The following is a 15,163-nucleotide window of genomic DNA, read 5'->3' as shown; positions in this document are numbered from 1 at the left end:
GGGCTGGAGGCTGGACTGGGGTACAAAAGGGGCATCAGAGGATGAGCAGCAGGATGCCGGACCAGAGTTTAAAGAGCACAGCCATGTTTGAGAACGTGGGTTCAAGCACAATCTACACTGTTTAGGGTTTTAAACAGAAACATCTCACAACTGTATACACATACACTTGTAGGAGGGCAGAAAAACACACATCTTTTTATCCATTTTTGTCAACTGGGGAGAAAGTATGAATGCTTATTTAGAGGATATGTCAACACTGCTAGCAAGGCTGTGAGGTAACAATGGGAGGATTCTAGATACACTTAGGAGGTGACGCTGTGAGGACTTGGTTATAGACTGGACTTTGGAATTAACAAGGATGAGTGGAAGGGCTGGGTGAGTTGAGCCCCTGGGATCTGACCTGTCTTTGGTCAGAAAGTTTGGCATTGAAGGGTGACTACCAGCCCCTTTTGTTTGCTTTTAACATAATTTGACTCCAAACTTCTCTAGTTTTAAGTAAAATCCAGCATGTGTGTTTATGACTTAAGGGAAAAAAAGGCAATGTTTTGTAAACTGCACAACAGAGGAATCGCCATGTGTCTTTCCTTACTTGAGCCTCAAGGAACAATGGAATCTACTTATCATGATCTAAAAACTGAGCTCCTGGTTACACAGGAATTGTTCATGAAGCAGAGCATTAACAAATGAGTATTTTCTGACCCAGATTTATTTTAAACCTTAGAGGTGACGAAATTCTCTCTGGGAAAAAAAGAAAAGGTGGTAAACTTTTGGCACTATTGACACATGAGCAAACACAGAAACCAATTTTAAAGCATTTTCTCTCACCATTTGATATTTTAGTAACAATTAAAATTCCCTCAGTGATCATGTTAGAATTCTTTCTTCCAACTAAATTGAATGGATGGCACAGAGAAATTAATTGATAGCAGCAAAATCCATTGCACTATTTCAACCAAAAAAATCAAGGGGAAATAAATCGGTTAATTTGACAATCACTCAAGCACACAGCTTCAGCATGAAATCCCTTTGCTTTTTCAGTGGACAAGATCAACCCTGCAACATCTGGCTCATAGAAGAGGTTTAGCGGTGGAAATGCATCCCCACAGAAGGAACCAGTTAAACTTAGATGTGGGAATGCTACCTGAGAATCAAAATGCAATGAAAACAGTTCAAGGCCACAGGACCCAAGGTGAAGGAGCATCAACAGGTATTCAAATATGGTAGATAATAAGTGGGATTTAATACTTTTCAGAGACCCTGGTATTTATTCCTTTCTTTGTCTATTAAGATGAGGTCTTCTCTATCCCAGGCTGCCCTTGAATTCATTACGTAACTGAGGATGGTCCTGAACTTCTGGGATTATGGGCGTATAACGCCAGGTTGTTTTATGTAATTCGGGGGATAAAACCCCTGGCATCCTGCACACGAGGTTGCTTAGCTCTAGCCCTTGTGAACTTTTATATTTATCTCGCTTTAAATGCTAGCTGGAAACTAGTACAGGAAGGAACCAATGCAATGAAGTGTAGTGGGACAAGGGTATGAAGACTGCTGTGGAAAATGAGGAAACCCTGAAGATAACGTGATGATCGTGAGTCTGGGGCCTCGACCAAGCGTCTCCAAAGGCTTTGCCAAAGGGCACTGAGGCCTTAAGAAGTGCAAGGAGAGAAACCTGCATGCAAACATGTTGGAAGATCAATGCCTGCGGCAGGCTTCTTCACATTAGTATCTGATGCTAGGCTTGTGGTACTCTCCTGTCTCTGTCTGACAGGATTGTATTTTATGAAGGACACTTCCATTTATGTAGATATACTGATGACGGACACTATACAGGCCATCTCAGATCTGAACCCTTGGTCTTGCAAGATCCCATTACTCATGTTCCCTTTACATGTTGACTTGTCACGACCGTCTTATCTCAGTGAAAAAGACAACGAGAACTCTGAGAATATAGGATTTTAATAATAGCTACCGAGGAAATGCCTCAGCACTGAGTGTGTACAATGCCCCTGAAATTGCATTTGAACAGCACTCTTCCATTCAGCTGCCTCTCATGATTTGCCTTCGAGATAAGAAGGGCTGTCCCGTGTCCCGTGGAAGCTATTGTTACCCTTTTCCATGTTGGTGGTGGTTTTTTTTTTCACCAGCAAGTAATTGTAAATTCCTCGTCGAAAAATTTGTGGTTATAAACATAAAAGACAGATGAAAAGGCCTTGCAGTGGCAACGTGCCAGGGGCTGTGCGTTTGTTTGCTTTGGCAGCCTGAAATCTAAATATTTATATGCTTTACCTTATGAAGTAATTATACAGAGGGGGGATATGGCCTATGGGACGTGTTTGGATGGATAAATGCAGGTGCACAGAGTCAGTAGAACAACAAAACCAGACAACAAACAGAGTCCTCCAAATATTCTGGCATGTATTTTCTATATATTTCAACATATAAAATATGTATATGCTGTTTCTAATCAGAAACTCTGGCAATTTAAGGCCTAGCTATCCATTTATACTGAATTCCAGAAAGATACAGTAACAGGCTTACTATGCCAAAATATTTAAGGAAGCACAGTGCTATGTCCTTGAAACCACCTTAAATTTAACCTTCGATCCACTATGGCTGCAGCATGCTTCGAATGTGTAATTTGGCTTCCTTATGAAGTTGACAGAACTCTGCTAACAGTCACCAGTTTCAGCGCTAGTGAGTGTAACCTCTAGGACCCATTAGATAAACATGCCTTGATTTCCCAATAGCTGGCCAAAGGCTAAGGGCACTAAACAATTACTCATGCAGGAACAAAATCTAAAAGAGCAAATAAAGCATTCCTTTTTGTTAGGACACATCTCTACTGTCTCTTTAGTTGGATCTCAAGCCCTTGAGACTTCCCACACCTGTGAAAACACAATCAGCAAATGACTAACATTGGGACAATCCAGGATCATTCACTTCTTCGATGAAATTTTAAAATGAGCTTGCACGACCAACGCTCAGGCTGGAGGGGTAAAAACTAGCAGGAATAAGCTCATTGCATTTCTTGGGAAATGACAGATTTTGATTATTTTGATTTTATTTTAATACATTTTAATGCAAATAGAACTACATTGATTTCCCCTTCCCCTCCCTGTGTGCCCTCCCATGCCCTGACTTTCTAGTTTATAAACTTCCTTTAATTTATTGTTACACACACACACACACACACACACACACACACACACACACACACATGTTTATCCACAAATATAAGTACAACCGGTTGAGTCTGCTTTTGTTGTATGTATATGGGTTCAGGGCTGAACACTGTGTATTAGCGGCTCACACCTGGGAAAGACTAATGGTCCCTCTCTCAGGAGCCATTTATCATCTGGAATTCTTTGTTTAAGGATGGGGCCCACAAATATCACCCCTCCCACATTGGCACATCTTTTGGTGTTGCCAACTGTCCTGGTTATCTTTATACAGCCATTTCTAGGAGAGACTTTACAGACTTTGTGGTGTTTGGATTCTCAATTCCTGTACCCTCTTCCTAGATGTCACCTGAGTCATAGATGCCGATGCACAGACAGATAGAAACACACACACACACACACACACACACACACACACACACGCATGCACACATGCATGCACAAACTGTTGTGTATATTTTAAAGGAAGTTATACCACTTGAGCTGACAATGCTCCCCACAGTAAACAAAGACTAACAAAACCCCCAGTACTGGGCATGAGAAATCTCCTTTTGGATGACTGGTCAGGTAGTCCAACAGACTCCTAAAACAATGTAGGTAGACTCCATAAATAGCCGTTGGTTGCCTCTTTGATTCAAATCACTCCCCTGGATCTGACCCATACAGCTCTTTTCTGCAACCTAACTTCCATGAAACCAGACAATGCAGGTCGCTGGGGTGGGGGTGGGAGTTAATAGTCCTATTCATCTGCAATAGCCTTGAAGCACAACAATGACCAGCACAGCAAGGTTATTGTTAGATATAATGGAGCAGTAAGTGGCAATCCTTCTACAGATGTCTAATTGGACATAGACCTCACCCACATCCCACACCCCACAACAAGTGAGGAATCATGCTTAATCCTTCAAACCTAGACACCTTCCCAGGGCTAGTGAGGTCATAGACCTTAGAAAAGAATCTATTACTGCCACCTTGTCAGATCACCAAAACTCCTTACTACATTACTACATTCTAAATCTTATTCTTATACTCTCAGATAAGTGTAGCTACTGCTCCTCACCTAAGAAGCTTCTGTTTACAGAGAATAGAGACTGTCTTAGGGTTTTCCTGCTGTTGACAGACACTATGACCAAGGCAACTCTTATAAGGACAACATTTAATTGGGGCTGGCCTACAGGTTCAGAGGTTCTGTCCATTATCATCAAGGTTGGAGCATGGCAGTGTCCAGGTAGGCCTGGTGCAGGAGGAGTTGAGAGTTCTATATCTTCATCCAAAGGCAGACAGAAGACTGACTTCCAGGCAGCTAGGAAGAGAGCCTTAAGGCCACACCCACAGTGACACACTTCCTCTGACAAAGCCACAACTCCAAATAGTGCCACTGTCTAGGTCAGACAGAGTCAAACCATAACAGAGACCATCCCAGAAAATTACACATATTGAAACTGATCGTGTGGGTTGCAGCCCCAGTGGATATATCTGCATTAAACAGGTTTTGGCAAGACATTACAAGAGTGAGAGGAAGAGAAAATCAGAATGGATCTTGTGAAACTGCAATGTCATATTAAGGAACACACCATAATAAAAAGCCTCTTCCTCTAACACAAGGAAGCACAAAAGAAATGGAAAGTCAAAACTCTAATTCAAGAAAATACTAGACAGCATCTTGTTTATAGTCAATAAACTGCAAACTTTGTCTTTTATGAATAAACTATATTTCTATTAAATGCCTCATGAAAACTGCTGACTTGACCTATACAAGACAATAGATTTGAAAAGAGGCTAACAGTGAAAGTTCTGGTTTTGAATGCTTTTCAAGAACCTTTGAATTCTGCTTCAGGATTGAAAGGAGTGAAGCCACATCTTACAGTTGCTTCAGTGGGTATAATGTGTAAGAAAAAGGTACCAAGTGACTAAGGGGTAGTTAAATCAAACAAGGTGGTGCAGTTATGCGCCTCACAGAATCCTCTACCAGCCATGGGTGTGATTCAAGTCTCTGGGTGAGTTCAGCCTCTCACCTTCAAATGATCCTACCTGGTGACAGGAGAGTTGATTGAGAATCCCATTCATTCTACCTAAATATGTTTTACTACATATTTTTCTAATAAAATAGATGGGCTTGAAGTTTGAGAATGCTTTGTTGCACAGTGACGCATGCCCAAATACTCTTCAGCCTCAGCTCTCTTCTAAAATGAGGACAGAAGCATGATTCCTGGATTGTTTTGAGAAGCAATGGATTTTTCATTTAATACAACATTCAGCATGAAAAGGACACAAAATAGATTAAATATTAAATATCCTGCCAGATTGGGGTGGGGAGGATGGGAGGCATTTTGAGGACATGCCTGAGACCTGAGATGGGGAGGCTTTCAAGAATCAGTGGGGGTGACTTTAGCTGAGATTCACAGCAGTAGGAAATGGAATCTGAAGAGGTCACCTCCTGTAGCCAGGCAGGATCACCAGTGGAGCAATATAGGGACAACCAACCCACCCACAAAACTTTCAATCCAAAATTTATCCTGCCTACAAGAAATGCAGGCATGGTGGATGGAGTAGAGACTGAAGAAAGGGCCAAGCAATAACCGGTCCAACTAGAGACCCATCCCATGGGCAAGCACCAATCCATGGCAGTATTAATGATACTCTATTGTGCTTTCAGGAGCCTAGCATAACTGTCTTCTGAGAGACTCCACCCAGCAGGTGACTCAGAGAGATGCCGAGATCCACGGCCAAACAGTGAATGGACTTGGGGAGTCTTCTAGAATGGTTGGTAGAGGGATCAAGGGCCCTGAGGGGGATATAACTCCAAAGGAAAACCAACAAAGTGAACCTAGACCCTTGGGGCTCTCCAAGTCTGAACCACCAAGCAGGGATCATAGGCCCTACACATATCTACCATATGTGCAGCTTGGTCTTCATCTGGTCCCAAATAACTGGAGCAGGCCCTAAAGCTGTTACCTATTTGTAGAATCGGTTCCCCTACCTCAGCTGTCTTGTCTGTCCTCAGTAGAGGAGGATGTGCCATCAGCAGAGACTTGATGTGCCAGGGTACGGGGCATACTCAGGGGCAGCCTTAGTTTTCTCAGAGAAGAGGAGGGAAGATGGGGGGGACTGTGAAATTTAATAGATTCACCAAAATGGTTGGTTAGTGAAAAAATGCTAGCAGAGATACTTCAAAATCAAAAAGCACTGAGGAGGGCAAAAAAGGAATTCTGTGAAACAAAAATGAGAGCAAATATCTAAGATCAAAATCTATGATGTATGTAATTGAATTTCTATTTCAAGTAAAATACAGGAAAATCTCCTAGGACATTAAGGAAGGTGCACAGAGTAAGATGGGTGGCAAAAAGAGGCAGCAAAGGATATGGTTCTGATGGTGCAGGAAACTGATGTTCCCAAGCCACAGCACGTGGGTCTCCACACCCGTGTGCAGGTGCACAGGACAGCCACAGCACGTGGGTCTCCACACCCGTGTGCAGGTGCACAGGACAGCCACAGCACATGGGTCTCCACACCCGTGTGCAGGTGCACAGGACAGCCACAGCACATGGGTCTCCACACACATGCACAGGTGCACAGGACAGCCACAGCACATGGGTCTCCACACACGAGTATAGATGCAAAGGAGTAAACACCTTAACACCCAAAAGAAAGTTTATGCGGACATAAAAATTCTAACTCCCACATACAGTTTCCCAGAGAAAAGGAAAACAGAACTATACAGAAGCAAAATCTCCAACGCCAAAGAAAACTGCAAATGTCTGGGCAGAGGGATGACTTCTTAGAAATAAAAATTTCATATCAATTCATAAGACTTGAAGAACTTTGTTGAGGTATAACTCCATGTAATAAAGTATGTATATTTAAATTATACAATTTAATTTTTAATGCAAAAGTAACATAAAATCATCCTGCAACCCAGGTTCAACACGCCAGGATCAGCCCTCAGCATGTGCTAGGGCTGAGTTCCCTCCCTCCTTCCCTCCCTCCCTCCCTCCCTCCCTCCCTCCCTCCCTCCCTCCCTCTTCTTCACTGTTTCTGGGCAACCAGTGATTGGTTTTCTGTCATTCTTCATTACACTGTATTTCTAAAGCCATGTCAGACCTGCAGTGTGCAATTTGACTCTGCTCCTTTAGTCATAATTATTTTTAGATTTGCTATTTTATGTCTTCCAAGAAATTTACTCTATTTTGTTGAAGCTGCCAAATTTATTGGCACAGAGACTTCAAGATGCAGCAGCCTTATTATCCTTCTAATCTTGGTATAATCTGGATCGATGGTTACTTCTTGCTCAGCATTAGTAACCACTGCACTAACTTTCTCCCCTCCTCTGTTTGTAAGAAGTTTGTAATTCTATTGATCTTTTCCAAAGAACTAACTTTGGGTTTCACTGGTTTGTCCCACTCGATGTTAATTTCATTTCACCACTTAGCTGTAAGCTTTATTTTCCCCCCTAGGTTCAATTTTATATTGTTCTAGTTCCCGAAAAATAGAAGACATATTTCTGAATTTAATTAATTTTAACTTAAACTCAAAATAATCTCCATTCAATTCTGATTCTCCCTTAATTCATGAGATATTTAGAAATAAATTATGCAATTTGTTTCTTCTTTTGAGAATCCTCTGAAGCCAGGAAAGTAAAAGGGCACCAGTGTTGGTTGTGAAGCAGTGGGGAGGGAAATAGCAGGATCCAATCCATCTGATGGGGGAAATGGAAAAGTGGGAGGGCGGAGAAAAATGGGGGATGGAGATAAATACAGAGGAAGAGGAAGGATAAACCAACAGTAGGATGTGTGAAGATGTCCTAAATCTTATAATTACTATCTGCCTAAAAACTTCTATGATACATGTAATTCAATATAAACATATTCTTAAATAGTTTAAGTGAAATTTCCCCTTGGGGCTGCAATGCTGTCTGCAAGCTCCAAAGACATGTAACAAAAGCCCTAACACCAGACCTTCCTGTGACTGTTTGGCCAAGGTTACAGGAGAGATTCCCAAACACAATGGGCTGTCTCTACTGGCCTTGATCACCCCTGGCACTCCCCGCCCAGAGGTAGAAGGTATGTCCCTGTTGCTGAAAACAGGCCCTTTAGACCCAGGGCCCGGACACCACTTAGATTAGACAGACCTGACAGCCTCCTTCCTCCCTGTGACCTAGCTTTCATGAACTAGAAGTAGGCAGCCAAGCTTCCAACGGAGGGAGTGAACCAAAAGCCCCACCTCTCTATGATGCCTACAGATCATAAGAATGACCCACATGGCGGGTTTGGAGGCAACCACCAGCTCTCTAACTACACTTAAGACCCACTCAACAAGAGGGAAACCATGCCAGGTCCAGAAGCCTAGCTAACTCAGCAGGGCTAGAAATGTCACTGATATTGAAGGAGAAATTAAACCACCATATCGCTAATTCAACATAACCCCTAACTGCATTCTAAATATCCGTCCTTCTGCCCAGAGACGAGCGTGCACATCACTAAGGAAACAGGGATGGGGAAAGCCCATGAGGCTCCAACTCTATAAAGAACTGCAGAGAACTAATGAATGCTGAGAACAGGAGAAACAGTCTTCCTCAGGGAAGGGCAGGCCAGTCAGTTATGCATTTAATATACATGCAACATTATACAGACTAGGCAGGCTGTACTCATGTATTTAGGAATATGTGTGTGTTTAACAAAAATTAAGGGGAAAGGAGACCACGTGTTTGTAAAAGAACAAGAAGACATGAGGAGTTGGAGGGAGGAAAGAAAATGGTATGATAATCTCAAAACTGAAAGAAATAATTAAAAGTATATTGTATCCTGATTAAACCGTTCAGCTGGCAGACACATGAAGAACTGGTAAATGACTAGTTAAAGGAACATAAAATAGTTTATTTCATATTTGGTAGTATCATATTGAAGTTGCTGCTTGAACTATATGCTTTGATACACATTCAAGAAAAATTGACGTAACTGATATGCGTAACACATCTTGTACAAGGATGAAGGAATGAGCAAGCCCTGTACATGTGTGTCTTTGTCATCTATGACAGAACGGATGGTATGGAGTCCAAGCACCAAATACTGTGAGTGCTTTGATTTTTCTTTCTCAACTCCTCTTATTTAAAAATATCCATTATGTTTATTATAACAGACTCTATAGTTCAATGTGGTAAACACTAATGACTGAACTGATTGATGTTAAAAAATCTCCCTAAGTGTTACAATTTCCTCACATATTCCATGTTTTATGGTAATTAAGAGTTTATTTCTAGCTACAGCTATCGATAGTACACTCTGGGACTCCTGTAAAGCCGGTGACTTCCCACAGTACAGAGCCGCTAGTACATGGCACTGACAGCAGGGGGCAGTGTGGAGAGCCTCAGTATCCATGTCTGCCGAGTGCTATGTGACTTAAAATCAGCTATCCCTCATCGTGCACGAAACTGAAGAGTCAGCATTTAACCTGGACTTGTTGTTTAATATATACATGAGCAGTGTGTTTCCATCACTCTTCCTCTCTTCGTCTAATTCCTCCCATGTACCCTCCCCTGACTCAGCCCCTCTTCTTTTATTATTGTTGCATTTTTGCAACAATTGAATTTTTAAACAAAAATAAGACTTTTTGTTGGAACTTGAAGCGTTCCACAACGAAACGTATCCATTTGCCTGCTAACTGAAACACCCTGCTTCCTTGTTGAAATTCTTTCTTGCAGGTGTATGAAATTGTTTTCCCTTTATTTGAAGTTATTTTTTCTCCCACAACCCATCCCCCTCCCCTCTCCTCTGAGCAGGCAGGCATCGCCCCTGGGTATTCTCCTCCACCCTGGCACTTGAAGTCTCTGCGAGGCTAGGAAGCTCCTCTCCAGACAAGGCACCCACATCCCACATACAGGCCACAGCTTTGGGGATAGCCCCAGGTCCAGTTGTTTGGGGCCCACATGAAGGTCAAAGTGCACATCTGCTCCATATGTTCAGGTTGGCCTAAATCCAGCCCATGTGTGCTCTTTGGATGGTGGTTCAGACTATGATAGCCCCAAGCCAAGGTTCAGGCTAGTTGACTGTGTTGGTCTTACTATGGAGTTCCTATCCTCTTCCGGCCACAATCCTTCCTCCCATTCTTCCGTAAGAGTCCCCAGCTCCATCCGCTGTTCAGCTGTAGGTGTCTGTATCTGTCTGAGTGGGTGGAGCCTCTCAGAGGACGACGAGCTCCCGCGTCTGTCTGGTTCAGGAGTCTGATGGAGGTGGAGGAGAGGCACTTGGAGAATGGGGGAACCCCTGGAAGCTCAGGGCATCCTGGCTTAGCCTAGAGGGCTCCAAGTGTGTTCTTAATTGAAATCCACCCCCCTTTATACCTGGAAGAGTCTGGAAGAAGGGAAAGTGATGTAATTCTGTTTCAATTAAAATATTTTTTAAGGGGTTGGGGATTTAGCTCAGTGGTAGAGCGCTTGCCTAGCAAGTGCAAGGCCCTGTGTTTGATCCTCAGCTCTGGGAAAAAAAAAAAACTAGTAAAATCTACTAAAAATCCATCTTATGATCATATGGGTTTTGCCTTTTATCAGTTGTTATGCATACACTTGCACTTTCTCTTGGTTTTGACTATTATAATAACGGTGCCATGAACATTTGTGTACTGTATGTAGACATATGAGTGAAAAAAACCTTAGATGCAACCACACCCCTTCTAGAAAATTCTTTGAAAGGAAAAGTTAAATAACTTTATGATAGATTTTATCACAGCAATGTTTGCATATTAAAAAATACAAAATAGAAAAAGTCTAATAATAGGCTATCAGTTAAATAGAGTATGATATATCATGTTCAAGACACAGTACCACTCAGATGGTCACTCTTACCAGAAACAGCATCATGAGTGAAGAGGTTCTCTGACTAATGGGATAGGATGTGTCCTTTTTAGAGAAGTACGTCCAACTGACACCAAGCAGCACTCTGTGTGTGTGTGTGTGTGTGTGTGTGTGTGTGTGTGCCCACGCGCGTGTGTGTGTTCCTGTATGTTTTAAGGTGAGAAAGAAAAGGTGTCTCGGATTATTAAAACATCCAAACTTTTAATGAAAATAATAAATTGAATTAAATATGATTTTCTTCATCTCTCAAAACTATTGTTTACCTATTTTTGAAAAATATTCAATGGCTAAATAAAATACATCAATTTTATTAAAATGACATGCACACTTACATATAATGTCTGAGAAAATAAAAATCAAAAGTGATAGTTTTATTTTATTTTTATTTTATACACTTGTCTGTTTTTGAGCTTTCATACTGATTATTAGTGTTTTCAGAAGAAAGATAATATATGTTTTTTGTGGTGACAAGAGAGTTAAAAAATGTAGTTAAATTTTTGAGAATAATAGTAAAATAAAAATCAATAAATAAATATTCTTATACATACTATCAGACAGACATGGTTCTAATGTAGTTTTTCATTTGCTACTTCAGTGACTGACTTCTCATCGATAAATGTCAGGGGTTATACTTACTACCCTGCCTCAAATTCCACTAGTGATATAAAAATGAAACTAGAATTAATAACTAATAATAATAACTAGTTTGCATCACCAAAAGGTAACGGATAGAAGTGACTTTCTGTAAGGTAGTTCAAGGTTAGGATGAAGATAGACACTTGTAGACTGTAAGAAATGCGTTGTATGACTATCAAACACAGTTTGTCTGTCTTTGTGCTTTTGCTAGACTATCCAAAGGCAACACTGTCATGGGGCATCCTCCCAGCAGCTCTAAAGCTCCTCCCTGGCTATGTCCTACTTCCCTGCACGGATGCTCGGGGACTGAATAGTAGGACACTGACAGCTGCTGGGAGAGTATGAGAGGAGGCAGTGCCCACAGCTCACACTCCAGAATGCACATCATACGGAGTATGGAAGGAGCTTAAAGACGGATGGAATCAACTAGGCACTACGTCTAAAGACTAAGTTTGACCCCAAAGGAAAACAAAAATAAACATTCTTTAATGCTTTTGCCAGCCAACTTTATCACCTGTAAGGCATGGCTTGGTCCAAATGGACTCTGAGCCACCCAGAAAGCCTCCAGCAGGCAGATGTTTCTCCGTAGCTCTTGTTTCTGTCAAGAGCTCTGACCTTTCTGTCCTAGGGAATCACGGCAACTCTGATGAAGTCCTCTCTTGGCAGGGTAAGGGTGGAGGAATACTTTCAGGACTGTTGGAAATTTGTCTTCAAGTGAACCCAATCACTTCCTCCACACACCTGGGATAATTTTATGATATCTGGTCTGTGAAACCAGTGCATCATCTATCATTTTTATATAACAAAAGAACTTTGTTTTTCTCCAATAAATTTACAAAAAAAAAACGAGATCAAGAAATCTGTTTTCAGTATCTTTACTCTTTTGGTAATGTGCGACAAGAACAGAGTAGTATTAAGAACAGTCAGAAATAACATAGTAGCTGTAGAGGATGTTTATATTTGCAAAATTTCAATGATTATCTTCTCTAGGCTCCCCCAAATTAATATATTTGTTAATCAAATTAATTAAGAAGCTTTTCAAAATAAAAGCAATGTTTTAAACAAATATATTCTTTCATAATCATAGAACATTTAGTTCTGTTGGTGGTAATGAATGAACATGACATTTAAGAAGTTTATGAAGACATTAGGGTAAGATTATCTAGATATAATTATAAATGTACCCTAATTAGCCACTTGCTCTTGGTTTTTACTGTATGTTTTAAAATTATACCATACATGTTGTCTAATTAGTTAGTTCTCAAATCATCAGAAAGATGTTATCGGACTTACAGAATTTATGCCAGCTCAACATGATAATATATTATTTTAACAAGGTGTTGACACTTAAATTTAGTAATCTATACTAGATCTAGTCCTGGCCAAGCACTTGGATCTGCCCACCACTGGTAATAGAAAATGAATTCCATACTCCCGGCCCAGGAGAATGAGGTCTTTCTGCAAACCTTGAAATTGCACAACTGAGTGTTATGGTCACATCAACAGTGCTAGTTCAGTAGAGCATTTAGTGGGCTTCAAAGTACTGCCCAGTGGCTACAGGTTCTCTGCACTCAGCTCTTCTACCGAAACCACATGCTCAGTAAACAGCTACAGAAACTTCCTAAATGTGATTTTAGTTAATAAATATCTCAAAGATTTTGCTAATGAAGAAATGAATTTGTTTATCTTTCCAGAATTATGATTTTAAAAGATTTTTCTATTCACTTTCATTTCTAATGTAATGTTTAGGAACTTTTAAATCTCTATGTAATCTATAAAACACCTTTGCTCTTATAAATTTGGTTTTCTTCAATCATAAGCTGTGCTGAGATCTCCAAATTATATGACAAAGGCAGAGAGGTAAAACTAACGACAGCAAGGGGTTATAATAAATGCTCATTAGAATTCAGATTATCAACTATCCCCAAATGATCTTAAAGATAAAAGAATAACTTATTAAAACCAACAATGCGACAGAGAATATTTTAACAGGAACTCTTACTCTCTCTCTCTCTCTCTCTCTCTCTCTCTCTCTCTCTCTCTCTCACACACACACACACACACACACACACACACACAAACACACACACACACACACACACACAGGCAGCCACATGTAAGTATATACTCACAGCTCAAAGTTTAAAACACTGCTACTAAAAGTTTTAACTTAGATAAATTAACTACAGTAAAATACTGACACTGTGAAAATATATGTTTATGTACAACACCCCGCAAAGGGCATCATTTCTGTGAACATCTGAAGAATGTAAAAACAAAACAAAACGAGAAGAATGAGAAACCAGAGTGTTGGACAAGGGCCTGCGCACTGCCCAGCTCACAACTTCCCGTTCTCTTCACTGCTTTCCTTCTCCTCTATGGCTTCCAAGCTGCGCTTGCCCTTGGCCTCTGCAGCGCTGCCAGGGCCTTTACTCAGTCCACAAGACAAACAGGCCAGCTGGATCTGCTTTATGTTCTCTACGGCTTCATTCTTGGCATTCTTCAGCAGGTCTCCTTGTCCCTGTACAGGTAGAAAGAGCAAAGAAGAACGGTACCAGTCAGGCTCAGTTTCACGAGAAACACTGAAGGATAAAGGAGACCCAGACCTATACGCTCTCTTTTCCAGGCATACACCCAAAGTTCTTTTCCAGCATGGTTGGAGGACTTGGCTCTTTGGTTATGGAACCTCGGACCTGGCCACAGAAGCTCACTGCATGCGGGCTGGCTGCTCCTTGTGATTCCTATAAGGACAACCTCACATAGACACCCTGAGGGCACCTCAACCTCCCATAACATCTGAGACTTTGCACACAATTGTAGTTCCTTCCCAGTCAAACCAACATTTCTATATTCTGAGGAAAACGAGGAAATATGTTCTTCAATAAAACTGAAGATTAAATTGCTTCACCAAAGTAAACACTGAAAAGCCAAGAATCCCGTAGTGGAGTGCACACGGCCTTGTGCCTGCTGACCAGTGTTTGATATGTTTGGTCATCCCCACAAGCTTCTGCTCATGGATTACTAGCTATCCACATTCCTTCCGTGCTTTTCAGCATCCTAAGAACAATGTTCCTGTCTGGCTAATGGAAAGACGTCTCTCCAGGAAACATTCATCTATCAAAATAAAAGACACAAGACTATCACTGGGACACACTTGCTGTCATTTGCATCAATGTGCCAGAAAAAAATCTCTCCTGATAGTTCTGTTTGTTACTTGAGTTTATTATTAGGGTTTAAGTGCATGCATTGGTACTGACTTGGGGCCTGAAGGCCTACAGATGTGTGCAGAAGTGGGGATGGGGCATACAGACAAATGAGGGAGTAACTCCCCCTTCCTCCCGTTCTCAGAGCAGAGGAGACTAGTGTGACCCTGAAAGGATGAGGGGTGGTATGGGGGGATACTCCAGCTCCAATGACTGCTGGAGCATTCCATAGAGCACAGACTTGCTCAGAGAGGGGACGAACACTTATGAGACAAAGTATTCCACAATGAATACAACCT

General features: G+C 41.3%; 1 protein-coding gene and 1 long non-coding RNA gene across 5 annotated transcripts in view; one reads left to right on the top strand and one right to left on the bottom strand.

Moving 5' to 3' along the window:
• Positions 1–310: 310 nt before the first annotated feature.
• Positions 311–15,163, top strand: part of LOC148003734 (uncharacterized) — a 69,560-nt gene continuing 54,707 nt past the window's right edge. For 2 of the 4 annotated variants that reach the window (XR_015629563.1, XR_015629560.1), the window contains exons 1-2: positions 311–375; positions 1,039–1,207. This is a non-coding gene — a long non-coding RNA (uncharacterized LOC148003734). Of the gene's footprint in view, positions 376–1,038; positions 1,208–5,835; positions 5,877–11,872; positions 12,155–15,163 lie in introns of those variants that run through there. The other 2 variants (XR_015629561.1, XR_015629562.1) reach the window with 2 other exon arrangements.
• The window catches only part of Plcl1 (phospholipase C-like 1), a 337,263-nt gene continuing 334,621 nt past the window's right edge, over positions 12,522–15,163 (bottom strand). Inside the window, 1 exon segment of the mRNA NM_053456.2 lies at positions 12,522–14,182. Within this exon segment, the coding sequence (NP_445908.2) occupies positions 14,000–14,182 (183 nt within the window). The 3' untranslated portion in view covers positions 12,522–13,999.

Source organism: Rattus norvegicus, chromosome 9 (assembly GCF_021556685.1).
Source record: "Rattus norvegicus strain SHRSP/BbbUtx chromosome 9, alternate assembly SHRSP_T2T, whole genome shotgun sequence".
Taxonomy (NCBI): Eukaryota; Metazoa; Chordata; class Mammalia; order Rodentia; family Muridae; genus Rattus; species Rattus norvegicus.
The sequence above is the reverse complement of the archived record's forward strand: the minus strand, read 5'-3'. Positions and strand labels throughout refer to the sequence as shown.